Below are 15,000 nucleotides of genomic sequence, written 5' to 3'. Positions count from 1 at the left end.
CTGATATTTCTTTATCTAAAGAGTGAGCATCTGACACAAAACAAACAAACAAAAACTTGCAATGAGTTACTAACTACCTGTCTCCCTGCAATTTAAAAAAAAAAAAATTTAAAAAAAAAAAAGCCTTGCAGCAGATCAGCTAGAAAGAAGACAACATATACAGCTCACAGTCACTCAATCACTTCATCACAAACTTTCTTAGCATGACCTACCTTTGCCCGACACCACTGGAAGGCATTCGCAATAAACAAAAAACAGCCAGGTAAAGTTACAAAAACACCTTCACCCCCTGCCACCTCTGTATCATCACTGGCTTCTTCACTCCAGTGGGAATTCATTTAACAGCCCACCTCTGTATCATCACTGGCTTCTTCACTCCAGTGGGAATTCATTTAACAGCCCACCTCTGTATCATCACTGGCTTCTTCACTCCAGTGGGAATTCATTTAACAGCCCACCTCTGTATCATCACTGGCTTCTTCACTCCAGTGGGAATTCATTTAACAGCCCACCTCTGTATCATCACTGGCTTCTTCACTCCAGTGGGAATTCATTTAACAGCCTAAGTCTTTTTTGTTGAATGAATATGACTCTCAAACTAACAGGCATGATTGCACTGGCTCAAAATGATGCAGCCTTGGAGGGTGGCTAGTTAGCATTTGGGGACCATCCCCAATGCAAACTGTCCTAAAACCATCTTGGTTGAGAGAGTGGGGGTGTGGTGGGGGGGGGGTGTAATTTGGGCTAGACACTCTGCACTGTAAAGAAAACACAGATAAACAGACTGACAGATCGGTAGACATACAAGCAGCTGGATTGTACATAGGTTGGTTATTGTCATGAAGTGTTGTTATTTATTTGTTTGCAAGGCCAGAAGATGCCTCCATTTTGCTGACTCTGATGGTCATAGTCGGACACCATCGACAATCATACATCCAACCATCAACAGGGGAAAAAAAAAAACCCACTCCCTTCCCAAAGGCAAAGAAAGGGCACTCACTCTGGCAGAAGGTCTGCCTCCATTTTGCTGTTCTGACGGTCATAGTCGGACACCATCGACAATCATACATCCAACCACCTCACATCAACAGGGGAAAAAAAAAACCCCTCTCCCTTCCCAGAGGCAACAAAGGGCACTCACAATTGACAATCATACATCCAACCGCCTCACATCAACTGAATGGAAAAAAATCCTCCCTTCACAGAGGCAACAAAGGGCATTCACAATTTTCAATCATACATCCAACCGCCTCACATCAACTGAACGGAAGAAAAATCCTCCCTTCACAGTGGCAACAAAGGGCACTCACAACTGACAATCATACATCCAACCGCCTCACATCAACTGAACGGAAAAAAAATCCTCCCTTCACAGAGGCAACAAAGGGCACTCACAACTGACAATCGTACATCCAACCGCCTCACATCAACTGAACGGAAACAAAACACAACTCCCATCCCAGAGGCAACAAAGGGGCACTCACTCTGGCGGAAGGTCTGCTTCAGCAGCAGGGGCTCCAGGGAAGGGTCCAGCTCCTCCCCGACGTTCTCCAGCAGCAGGGGGTTGCCGAAGGTGATGCAGTTCTCCAGCGTGCGCATGTAGTCGCTGTCCGTCAGCTTGATGACCGACAGGCTGTTCTCCTTCTCCGAGTTCTTCACCCACCGGTTGGCCTGGCTCTGGGGGTCGATCATCAGCGGCCTGGGGGGGAACAGGTTAACACAACAACAACATGTGACAACGTGGCCGGATACTCAGAAGTTCCCCTTCTTCTTCTTCTTCTTTCTTCATGGCCTGCAACTCCCACATTCACTTGTATGTACACGAAAAGTTCCCCAAATGTAGTTTATCATTCATCATTGTTGCTTACAGCCCCCAGCTGACCAAACAGGGCCATATCAGGGCTGAAAATGCTGTCAATATTGATCCTTTACAACCTGAACAAAAGAAAAAAAAAACATCTAAAAAGAAGATGGGGCTGGACAGAGTCCTGACAGATCACACAATACATTTAGAGATATGTTTTTTTTGCTGAACTTAACATTTTGTCACAATCCTGAGAACATTTGTGAGGGAAATATTTTTATCAAGAATGGTGACTACAGATTCTAGGAATTTACAATCTGCAGCAGAAGACTTTGCAGACAATGCCACAACGCGGACTTTAAGTAAGGTGTCATAACCCTGAACTCAAGGTTTAATTTGTGATGTAATCTGAAATGTAATACTGTTTACGTCAGCATTTGATACATGCCTTTGGAATGATGCAAAATGAGGCTTCTTGACATGATGGCTGCCAAGCGAAGGCGTCGTTATTCATGCTCCACTTTAAAATGGTTCACTGTGCTTCATCCACTTAGCCTGTATTGTCTGTATTGTATTGTATTGTATTGTATTGTATTGTACTGTATTACTCTTTTTGTCACAACCAATTTCTCTGTGTGAAATTCGGGCTGCTTTCCCCCAGGGAAAGCATGTCGCTACACTATGAGAGCCACCCTTTTTTTTATTCTGCCTGCAATTTCATTTGATTAGGAAGTTAACCCTGTAAAAACTCAAACTCGGTGACAGAAGTGGGTTTCAAACCCACCACGCCCGCTTGTGAAGTCAATTCTGCTCTATGGATGCGAGACATGGCGGACAACACAGATGATGCAGAAGAAGATTCAGACATTCTTCAACACCTGTCTGAGGCGCATCTACAAAATCCGATGGCAGGAGAAGATCCGAAACGTAGATCTGTGGGAGCGAGCAGGACAGGAACCAGTGGCCAAGCAGATACTGCGGAGGAAGTGGGGCTGGATCAGACACACCCTCAGGAAGCCAGCGTCCAGCATCACACGCCAAGCCCTGACCTGGAACCCGCAGGGAAAGAGGAAGAGAAGCTGGCCTCGCAACAGCTGGAAGCAAGACACCGAGGCAGAGCTGAAGCAGCAAGGAACAAACTGGACTGGAATGGCCAGAACAGCCCAGAACAGAGTGCGATGGCAAGGGGTCGTTGATGGCCTATGCTCCACCGGGAGCAATGGGCAATGAATGAATGAATGAACGCCCGCTTGGCCTTGACATGGTTAACAAAAAGACAAAAGCCGACAGGCGACGCCAGCAGCACTCACCATCGGCGTGAGTTAGCCACGATGACACCGTTGTCGATGCTGAAGCTGTCCTTGGGGAGGCCGGCGATGTTCCAGGCCTGGATCTTGATGGGCTCCCCCAGCACTTTGCTCAGTGAGTACTCTGTGCTGCAGGGGATCTTCTTCTCCTGGGGAAAGGATAAGGACAAGACACACGGTAGTGGTAGAGAAAGAGGAAGTGAGGGGTCATAGGGAGGATGGATCAATCTTTACGCAGATGCTTTCCATTTGTGTGTGTGTGTGTGTGTGTGTGTGTGTGTGTGTCTATGGTCATGGGCTGCAACTCCCACATTCACTCAAATCTGGATCTTTTTTATTTTTTGGTGGGGTGGGGTAGGGTGGAGAGAGACCTCTTTTTAACAGGTATGACTGTTTTTTTTTTTTTCCAAATCCAACCATATGGGTAGCCATTACTTCATTTTTGGGGTAATGGAGATTTTGTTGTTGTTTTTTTTTTTTTTTTTAAGATTTTCCTTCTGTGAATTTTGAGTAAGTGTTAAAATGTCAGATTTGATTTGTGACCGACATGATTCATGCATGCACACATTATCACACTCAGAGGTGCACAATATACAAACACACTTGCACACACACACATATACCACATACACACACTATCACCACTCACATCCTACATACACACACCAACACCACACACATGTACTATGTCACACATACACACACACACACCACACACACACACATACTACAAACACACACATCGCACTCCCTCGCCTTCCCCTAAAAACAAACACATCGGCACACAAACACACACAAACGTGCGCGCGCGCACACACACCACCCCGTTACCTCCCCGTGAAAACAAACACATCAGAGCACACACACACACACACACACACACACATACCCCTCACTTCCCCCTAAAAACAAACACATCAGAGCACACACACACACACACAGACTTCAATAACCGTACCTCCCTCCTCCAACCCAACCCACCCTCATCCTCACCCTCACCCACACTCACACCCACACCCCCCTTATCTCACCTGACAAAGCTTGACCCAGTCCAGCGTGGCCGAGTCGCGGAAGGCCAGGGTGAAGGGGCCCAGATAGGCGATGACGCCGGCCGAGATGAGCACGTCCCCCATCAGGTTGTCGTAGATGTTCTGCAGGTTGTCGGCCGCCTGGGTCCAGCGGGTCTTCTCCCCGCCCAGGCCCCCGATCAGCTTCTCCGCCCGCACCAGCTTCTTGCCGCACAGGTCCACCTGCACACACCCGCACACACACAGTGAGTGATGGCCTAGAGGTAACGTGTCCGCCTAGGAAGCGAGAGAACCTGAGCGCACTGGTTCAAATCACGGCTCAGCCGCGGCCGATATTTTCTCCCCCTCCACTAGACCTTGAGCGGTGGTCTGGACGCTAGTCATTCGGATGAGACGATAAACCCGAGGTCCCGTGTGCAGCATGCACCTAGCGTATGTAAAAGAACCCACGGCAACAAACGGTTGTTCCTGGCAAAATTCTGTAGAAAAATTCACTTTGATAGGAAAAACAAATTAAAAAAAAATGCACGCAGGAAAAAATACACAAAAATGGGTGGCGCTGTAGTATAGCAACGCGCTCTCCCTGGGGAGAGCAGCCCGAATTTCACACAGAGAAATCTGTTGTGATAAAAAGAAATACAAATACACACACACACACACACACACACACACACACACACACACATATACACCCACACATACACACAGCAGGGTCATCCTTTTTGTTACTGGACAAGTTTTAACCCATTCATCAACCTTTGGGGGAGTTCATAGCTCTGGGTAGGCTTCCATGCCATACTGATGGGGAAAAAACAACAAAAACACAAAAACGAAGAAAATAAATTGTTTTTTTCCTCCAATTTACATGTGCACACATCCGGAAATACTATAGAAGCTAGTTCCCTTGCAGATTATGCATCTATATGCAGGATCATGAAAACCGTTTTAACTCTCTCCATACGAACGGCGAAAGAGACGACGTCAACAGCGTTTCTCCCCAATTACCACCATCAAAATATTACAAGCGGAAGGCTCTTATACTGAAGACGTGAATGTTGACAAAGAATACCACAATTCTGACGATGGAAGCTAAAGGTTGGGTCATTCAGACACCCACTGGACATCCAAGGGGTCTGTGTAGAGGAGAAGAGAGGACTGGCCGTAATGAGTGAGTTAATGAGACAAATTTTGATGCCAGAACAATGCTCAAGTGCAAGGCTCAATAAGTCAAAACAAGATCCCCGAACAAGTCATTTGTACTCATCATCATTCACACATTTCTGCCCCAAAACACTTGAAATCAATACATCTTTATTCACCCAGCTGGAAAGCTGTGCATCTAACAACGCTTTCATCAACACATCTTCACTCATCCAACTGGTAATCAATTATACAATCCACAGTCTCGTCACTCACACCACATAATCTCTCAAACCCACAGTGGAGTCTAACACACACACACACACACACACACACACACACACACAAACATGACAAAGGTTGGACTAAAAATCGAAAAAGTAAAACACATCAAGCTGGATGCACACAGGCAAGTAATAAAACACAGCAGATTCTTCTTCTTCTTCTTCTGCGTTCACTCGTATGCACACGAGTGGGCTTTTACCCCGCCGTGTAGGCAGCCATACCCCGTTTTCGGGGGTGTGCATGCTGGTTATGTTCTTGTTTCCATAACCCACCGAACGCTGACATGGGTTACAGGATCTTTAACGTGCGTATGTGATCTTCTGCTTGCGTATACACACGAAGGGGGTTCAGGCACTAAGCACATCTGCACATATGTTGACCTGGGAGATCATAAAAATCTCCACCCTTTACCCACCAGGCGCCGTCACCGTGATTCGAACCCGGGACCCTCAGATTGACAGTCCAACACTTTAACCACTCGGCTATTGTGCCCGTCGACAGCAGATTGATTTACCATGCCAAAAAAACACAAAACAAAAACAACAACAACAGCTGCCATTAACTTATCAGTCTCTTCTAACCTGCGCCTCCAGTTTGGCTTTCTTGTCGGTCATTTCGGCGAAGGTGGACTTGAGGTCTGCCAGACGTTTCTCCACGGCCACCAGCTCTGCGCGCTTGGCATTGAGAGTGGCCATCGTCTTGTTCAGCTCTTCTTCCGCCTCGGCCAGCTTCTCTTTCTTTGGGGCCACCACCTGTTAACAACAACCGATGGAACGTCATGACTGAACTGTCCATGGTGTTCGCTAGTCTGATGTAAAGCAAATCATGAGCACTGAATCATACCAGGATTCTTCTTCTTTTTTTTCTTTTTTTTTTTTTAAACTATATTATTATTATTTAGTCAGTTATTTAGTTATTTATTTATTTTATCTTATTATGTTTTTATATGCTTATAGTTGCACCTTATACATATTATTAGTAGTAGTAGTAGTTCTTTTTTTATGTATTTTTCTTTTCTTCTTTTTTTTTTCCCTCAAGGCCTGATTAAGCGCGTTGGGTTACGCTGCTGGTCAGGCATCTGCTTGGCAGATGTGGTGTAGCGTATATGGATTTGTCCGAATGTAGTGACTGAAACTGAAACTGAAACTCTTCATTTCCCTTGCCACCCTCCCCTTCAAACAACGAAATTTTCACAAAACCAAGACCCAAAAAATTTTTTGCAAACTGATTGTCATTAAATTCAAACTCAATAGCATTATGCACATGAACTGGGTGTGTGATCTATCAAATTCATTTATCAAACAAGTCTAAAAAGTCTCTCCAGCAATGAAAAGAGATTTCATATCAGAAACAATATGTCTGAACTCATGTTGGTTGAGAAATATACTTCAAAAGGAGAAGAAAGAAAAAGGTATTTGTTGTTTCTAGTTTGTTGGGTTTTTTTGGGGGGGGTTTAAACAAGAAATGAAACTGATTAGGTATTTTAGAAAGTGATATCAATTTCGCTCTCCTTTTAAAAAAAAAATGAATGTGAGTTGCAACATGAATGAGTAATTACAAGAAATTTAATATGTGTGTGTGCGTACATGCATGCATGTGTGTGTGATATGAAAAAAACAAACAAAAAACAGAAAGCTGACCCTTTTTCTGTAAAAAACAAAACAAAACAAAAAAAACAAAAAAACAACAGAAACACTTCTTTAATAAACTGTTCAGAGAGCTGACCCTTTCTCTGTAAAAAAAAAACAACAACAAAACAACAACAGAAAGAGACGGGCTGAGCGCACCTCTGCCTCACACACACAAACACACAAACACACACACACACACACACACACACCTTGGCCACGCGGTCATAGATCTCCATGGCTAGGATCCACTTGCACAGGCCCTCAGCCGCGGAGGAGGCGTTGGCCACCTTGGCGGGGTCGAACTCCGGGTTGGTGATGTACTCCTTGCGGATCTTGGCCATGACGTGCGGGGGGATGTTGTCGCGGTCATACTCCTTCAGCATGGCCAGGAAGTTCATGTCGCCCAGCAGGCGCTTGGAGGGCGACCAGTAGTCCATGATCTGCCACAAACAGACGGTGACCTCTTCGTTTGCTTTCAGCATACTTTGTTTGAGGGTGGGGGTCAGGGGGTGGGGGGGGGGGGGGTAAGGAGGATGTCATTGGAGGAAGGTGGGGATTTGGGGACTGTGGGGGTGTGGGGGGGGAGCTGACATGGTATACATGTGCTGCATGTAAACAGTACAAACATCAACTAAAAGCTGCAGTTGTGTGCACAGGCAGAAACTGCACAAAAATCTATTTTGGTGTGCAGCGACTTAAACAATTTTTCTTTTTTGGGGTGGGTGGACTGGGTTTTGCCAGGGGGCTTGTATTGTTTTTCCTTCACTATCATCATCATCAGACTATCATCTGGTTGATGGGTGTTTGGTTGTCTGTGTGTGTGTGTGTGTGTGTGTGTGTCCGTGGTAAACTTTAACATTGACATTTTCTCTGCAACTACTTTGTCAGTTGACACCAAATTTGGCAAAAAAATAGGAAAAATTCAGTTTTTTCCAGTCATCTTGTTTAAAACAATATTGCACCTCTGGGATGGGCACAAAAAAAATAAAAAAAATGAAGCCTAATTATATGCAAACTGCATTTACTGTTATATTTATATTTTTTGTATTCTCTAAACTTGGCACTTTGATCTCATATTCTGACACAACAACAAGAGGAGTCATTATTATCATTTTTTGTTCAAACAGGAACTTCTTTTGCTAAGCATGGAAGTTTTATTTATTTTGCAAACGTTTTTGGTGCAGAGGTAAAAAAGGGAAATTACTCTGTAATTAATGCTAGGGGACTTAATTTGCTTTAAACTGATCTTTCTCATCTTAAACATTACATTTTGAAATTATACTCAATACATAAAAAGCTTGGATTTTTTTTTTTTTTTAAGTGAATCACAATTGAGTCTTGAAGGCCTTGCCTCTCTTGTTATTACTGTTATGACCAATCCAGAGATTCAGATTCAGATTCAGATGGTTTATTCATTTTAGGCCTAGGCCCCTCATGAAGGGGAAAGTGAACAGACAATAATCATATCATTTAAGATATAAAGATCAAAACAATGCAGCTATGGATATATCAGGTTAATCAGGAACATTAAGAAGTGAGAATTTCCCTGTATCTAAATGCTTTGTAGAAAAACAGAGACAAATTTCGCACAACATCATGGTCAGTACAAAACAACAATAGAACCAATTTGAAGAGACAAGGTTGACCAATCAGGAGAACAGCTGTTGAAAAAAAAAAAAAAAAAAAAAAAAAAAAAAAGCGACAAGCCTTCCAACAGACGAAAAAGGAAAGGGAGAGGAAGGCCAGAGGGCAGCAGGCAGCACAAAATGGCCCCCTGTGGGTCCTGACCTTCTGTCCTGGTTTGTCCGGGTCGTTGATCTTCTCCGGCTTGATGTCCTTCATGACGCACACCGCGGCCATCACCAGTTTCACTCCAGAGGGAGGGCTCTTCATCGACTTCACGATGGTGATGTCTGCAGGCTGTTGGGCGCAAACGACAAGGTGGTTAAAGCCATGGGGTTTTTTTGTGTGTGTTTTTTTTTTTTATAGAATAGATGCTTCTTACAGTTGTTAAAAAAAAAAAGAAATAAAAAAAATATAATAATGATAATAAAGAGAGAAAAAACGGAAGGAATGCATCCTCAGTCAATGCAGTATTTGTGTTCATGTGCTGTCAATATGATTATTATGTTTGAGCTGAATCTTATAACAAAGATATGAATGGACTGGGTTTTTTCTTAAATGAAAAATAGAAAAGAAAAATACCCTGCACCTTGTGTGTGTGTGTGTGTGTGTGCGTGTATGTGTGTGTGTGCGTGTGTGTGAGTATGTATGAGTACATGTGTGTGAGTCTGAGAGTATATGTGTGTGTGTGTGTGCACACGCACACACCTTAAATACAATAATTACAGCGTACTTCAGAGTGTATGTGCACATGCATGTGTGTTTGCAAATACTGTATCCTCTTTTCTGAACGTAACGTATACATATAGATAGATAGATCGATAGATAGATGGACAGATAGACAGATAGACAGATCTCACACCTGGAGTCAAACCACCCCACGTACCTTCAGAGTGTTGAGGGCGGCCAGCGCAGCCTCCAGGGCAGGCAGGGCCTCGGCCAGCTCCGCCTCGCACTCGTCCTTCAGGGCCTTGGCCTCCCCGGCCTGCTTGTTGGCCACGGCCTCGTCGGCCTTGACCTTCTGGGAGGTCTCCTCCACCTCGGCCGACTCCTTCTCGATGATGCCCATCATGCGCGTGTTCTCCTCCGCCGCCACCACCAGCTGGGGCTTGAGCTCTTCCAGTTCCTTCTGCATGTCTGCCACCTGTGTGTGTGTGTGGTGTGTGTGTGTGTGTGTGTGTGTGTGTGTGTGTGCCCAGCAGCAAGGAGAGAAGGAAGACTTTTTTGATCGGTGTGAATTTTTTTTTTTTTTTATTAAACTTTTTACTCAAAATTTTACAAATATAATGGCAACAACAAGGCAGGCAAGGTAAAGAAAAAAAAAACAGCAACAACAAATAAACACAAAAATTCAGGAATATATATATATATATTATACGGAACACTTTTACATAACTTGCCATGGAGTCACATGACATTTATAATGTAAATCTATATACATGTCCACATCCTGTGTGAATTTGTTTAGCTCTGTTTGCCTGTCCGTCTGTCTTTCCGACCTGTGTGAGTTAGTTTAGCTCTGTGTGTCTTTTGACTGGTGCCTGTCTTTTGATTGGTGTGAATTCTTTCAGTTCTGTCTTTTGATTGGCATGGATTTGTGTTGATTTGACTGTCCTTTGATTGGTGTGAATAGAACAGTTATGAATTATTATTATTATTATTATTATCATTAATTGTTCAGCCCTGTCTCTGTCTTTTGATTGGCTCTGTCTGTATGCCTTTTGATCGGTGTGAATTCGTTTCGTTCTGCCTGTTGGACTTATGACTGATGTGAATTTGTTTGCCTCTGTCTGTCTGACTTTTGACTGGTGTAAATTCGTTTTGTTCTGCCTGTTGGACTTACGACTGATGTGAATTTGTTTGGCTCTGTCTGTCTGACTTTTGATTGGTGTGAATTTGTTTAGCTCTGTCTTGTCTTTGATTGGTGTTAATTCGTTTAGTTCTGCCTGTTGGACTTAAGGCTGATGTGAATTTGTTTAGCTCTGTCTGTCTGACTTTTGATTGGTGTTAATTCATTTAGTTCTGCCTGTTGGACTTAAGACTGATGTGAATTCGTTTAGCTCTGTCTTGTCTTTGATTGGTGTTAATTCATTTAGTTCTGCCTGTTGGACTTAAGACTGATGTGAATTTGTTTAGCTCTGTCTGTCTTGTCTTGTCTTTTGATTGGTGTTAATTCGTTTAGTTCTGCCTGTTGGACTTAAGACTGATGTGAATTTGTTTAGCTCTGTCTTGTCTTTGACTGGTGTTGATTCATTTAGTTCTGCCTGTTGGACTTAAGACTGAAGTGAATTTGTTTAGCTCTGTCTGTCTGTCTTTTGGTTGGTGTTAATTCTTTTAACTCTGCCTGCCTTTTGATTGGTGTGAATTCTTTTAACTCTGTCTGACACACACACACACACACACATGCCTGCATGCATACATGAGTAAGTGTGTGTCGTGGCTTTTCACTGAAGTTATCAAATAAACTTGCACAAGTTTGTTTTAAATGTTGCTGGATACCATAATATTCTTCTTTCATGTATTCTAATCCATGGGTATGTAAAACACGAAGAAACAAACTGTGGTTCTTTCTCAAAACAATCCTAAAACAAAACAAAACAAAGAAAGAAAAGAAAATACAATAAAATATGAAAAAAAAAATCATACTAAAATACTACTACTACTTCTCAGAAGAAGTAGAAGTAGAGGAAGAAACAGAAGAAAAAGAAGAAGACAACGAAGAAGAAGAAGAAGAAGACGACGACAAAGAAGAAGAAGAAGACGAAGAAGAAGAAGAAGAAGCAGAAGAAGAAGAAGGAAGGGGAGGAGGAGAAGAAGAAGAAGAGAGAAAGAGAGAGATGATATGAGATGAGATACGAGATGATGATGATGAAGAAGAAGAAGACTAAGAAGAAGAAGAAGACAAAGAAGAATATGAAGACAAAGACAAAGAAGAAGAAGAAGACAAAGAAGAAGAAGAAGACAAAGACAAAGAAGAAGACAAAGAAGAATATGAAGACAAAGACAAAGAAGAATATGAAGACAAAGACAAAGAAGAAGACAAAGAAGAACAAGAAGACAAAGAAGAACAAGAAGATCAGAAGAAGAAGAAGAAGAAGAAGAAGAAGAAGACAAAGGAGAATATGAAGACAAAGACTAAGAAGAAGACAAAGAAGAATATGAAGACAAAGACAAAGAAGAAGATGAAGACAAAGACAAAGACAAAGAAGAAGAAGAAGACAAAGAAGAACAAGAAGATCAGAAGAAGAAGACTACGAAAAAAAAACAAAAAAACCCAAACAGAACAAGCAGTTTTCGGCCAGGACCTGCGATGCGGCGAAGGCCAGCTTCTCCAGCCCCACCACGTAGCGCCTCTTGGCCTTCATGGTCTCGTCCTGCTTCTTCTGCAGCAGGTTCTTGAAGGAGTTGATCAGCTCCAGGTAGGACGTGGGCGTCACGTAGTTGTGCCGGCCCAGCTCGTTCAGGTACCTGTTCGGGCGAACCACGGCCACCATTCCGTCCATTTGTGTCATTTTGGTGTTGGTGTTGGTGTTGTTGTTTTGTTGTTGGTGGTGGTGTTGTTGCTATTGTTGTGGTTGTGGTGGTGGTGGTGGTGGTGGTGTTACTGTTGTTGTTGTTGTTGTTGTTGTTGGTGGTGGTGGTGGTGTCATATCAGTACTTATTTTTTTCTTTTTTTTTATGGGGGGGGGGGGGGGGGTGCAGGGGGGCATGGTGGGGGGCAGGGGTGTCAATTTGGTGTTGCTGTTGTTGTTGTTGTTGTTGTCATATCAGTACTTCATTTTTTTTTTCTTTTTGCAAGATATATATAAATATTGTTCTCCAATCTTTGAGGGGGGGTTCAAAATCAGAATCAGAATACCTTTGTTATCTTCTAGAGGAAATTAAGTGTGGTGATTCCTCCACGAAGTCTGTGATACATACAAATCACAAGCATATACATGGCAGATGTGGTGCAGCGTATATGGATCAGTCGACACGTTTTAACACCTACGTGAAACTGAAACAGAAACTGAAACATACACACATATGTACATGCACACACGCATGCACACACACACACACATATGACACACATGCAAGTGTACACATGCACACACACAGACAAACGTGTACCCACAACACACAAACACACACATCAGTTTACCTTTCGGAGAGTTCGCGGATGCTCTGGTGGAAGTATTTACAGATCTGCACCGTCTCCTTCTTCTCATGCTCCTCGATGTCAGCATCTTCCAGGAAACTGTTGGCCACGCGCTCCAAGGCGTCTTCTGGCCACGGCTGTCAGGAGGGGAAGAGACACATTGAGAGAGGAAGGGAGGAAGGCAAAAAAAAAAAAAAAAAAAAAAAAAAAAATGCGGTCTGTCTCATTTGAACATTCACTGTCGCTATCGGCTCTGCTCTCTCCGTGGATTGACATCAGTCTTCCACTCGCCATTCTTCAGTACAGAAAGAAAACATGAATTTCCCCATTCTTTTTTCACTCTATCTTTTCCACATTCTGTTCTCTCTCTCTCTGTCTGTCTGTTTCTCTCTCTCTCTTCCTTTCTTAGTCCCCTCCCCCTTGCCCCCCCCCTCACCCCCCACCTCAACCACCCCCCTTTTCATTCAAATATACAGAAATGTCGATTTCTAATTAATACTAACAATCATCATTATGATAGGAATGATAATAATCCAAATTATAATAATAATAATATCATTTATTTTCAGTCTAATATCATCATCTTAGATGAACAGACTATAAATAAATAAACGGAGGAAGGCAGAGTGGGGAGAGAGAGAGAGAGAGAGAGAGAGACAAAGAAAGCACAATATACACACACGCAAACAGGATCAAAACCACTACATGAACCTCAATACAGTTTGTTTAATACTAGATGATTAGTGAAACTATACTCTCCAGCAATGGTCATAAACAAATTAGCACCAAAAAAAATGTGCTTGAAAATGCTCAAACAACGCTGAAACTTTGTAAGTAAGTTGCCATACACACACACAAAAAACACCCCCCCCCAAAAAAAAAAAAAAATAAATAAATAAATAAAACACAAAAAAACAACCAAAACAGAGAAAAGGCACACACACACACAACTATACACTATCCCTGCCTCTTCCTTAAGTTTTTTGTTTGTTTGTTTGTTTTTTGGGGGGTTGTGTTTTGTTTTTGTTTTTTTTTTTTGTTTTTCCCTCCAGTTTTAGAGTTATGCATGCATTTGAATGACTGGTGCGAAAGCGCTTTGATTTGTCTCTGCACAAGATTCAGCGCTCTCTCTCTCTCTCTCTCTCTCTCTCTATATATATATATATAATAATTGTTATTGTTGTTGTACACCTGGAAGAAAACCTTTCTTGAAAAACTAAAAAAACAAGAGAGGCAAGGCCTTCAAGACTCACTTGTGATACACTGAAAAAAAAATCCAAGCTTTTTATGTATTGTGTATAATTTCAAAATGTAATGTTTAAGATGAGAAAGATCAGTTTAAAGCAAATTAAGTCCCCTAGCATTATTACAGAGTAATTTTCCTTCTTTACTATCTGCACCAAAACGTTTGCAAAATAAATAAAACTTCCATGCTTAGCAAAAGAAGTTCCTCTTTGAACAAAAAATGATAATAATGACTGCTTTTGTTGTTAGGTCAGAATATCAGATCAAAGTGCCACGTTCAGAGAACACAAAAAATATAAATATAACAGTAAATGCAGTTTGCATATAATTAGGCTTCTTTTTATTTTTTTGTGTCCATCCCAGAGGTGCAATATTGTTTTAAACAAGATGACTGGAAAGAACTGAATTTTTCCTATTTTTATGCCAAATTTGGTGTCAAATGACAAAGTATATGCAGAGAAAATGTCAATGTTAAAGTTTACCACGGACACACAGACACACGGACACACACACACACAGACAATAGAACACCTGGTTAAAACATAGACTCACTTTGTTTACACAAGTGAGTCAAAAAGAAGAAAAAAGTCAAGACTACCTGAGACAGGACAACGCTCACCTGGAACCAGTCGATGGTGCAGCAGTTGATGAGAGAGGGGAACTGTCGCAGGCGGTTGCGGAAGGCGTCCCCGATGGGGCTGAAGGCGATCATGATGTGCAGGTTCTCCCGACAGCGGTTGACAAAGAAGGCGAACAGCGCCAAGGGGCTGAAGTCAGCGTTCTTGTCCCCTGCCTG

General features: G+C 42.6%; 1 protein-coding gene across 1 annotated transcript in view; it reads right to left on the bottom strand.

Moving 5' to 3' along the window:
• Positions 1-15,000, bottom strand: part of LOC143299351 (dynein axonemal heavy chain 12-like) — a 127,156-nt gene that overhangs the window by 39,358 nt on the left and 72,798 nt on the right. Inside the window, exons 46-55 of the mRNA XM_076612485.1 lie at positions 14,824-15,000; positions 12,963-13,096; positions 12,124-12,286; positions 9,705-9,962; positions 8,984-9,115; positions 7,405-7,635; positions 6,146-6,316; positions 4,143-4,361; positions 3,115-3,260; positions 1,485-1,699 (exon numbers count right to left, since the gene is read on the bottom strand). The exon at positions 14,824-15,000 is cut by the window's right edge and continues 18 nt beyond it. Coding sequence (XP_076468600.1) covers positions 1,485-1,699; positions 3,115-3,260; positions 4,143-4,361; positions 6,146-6,316; positions 7,405-7,635; positions 8,984-9,115; positions 9,705-9,962; positions 12,124-12,286; positions 12,963-13,096; positions 14,824-15,000 — 1,846 coding nt within the window. The remainder of the gene's footprint in view (positions 1-1,484; positions 1,700-3,114; positions 3,261-4,142; positions 4,362-6,145; positions 6,317-7,404; positions 7,636-8,983; positions 9,116-9,704; positions 9,963-12,123; positions 12,287-12,962; positions 13,097-14,823) is intronic.

The sequence above is a fragment of the Babylonia areolata genome, chromosome 25, assembly GCF_041734735.1.
Source record: "Babylonia areolata isolate BAREFJ2019XMU chromosome 25, ASM4173473v1, whole genome shotgun sequence".
Taxonomy (NCBI): domain Eukaryota; kingdom Metazoa; phylum Mollusca; class Gastropoda; order Neogastropoda; family Buccinidae; genus Babylonia; species Babylonia areolata.
Note: the sequence above shows the minus strand (reverse complement) of the source record. Positions and strands in the feature narration are given on the sequence as shown.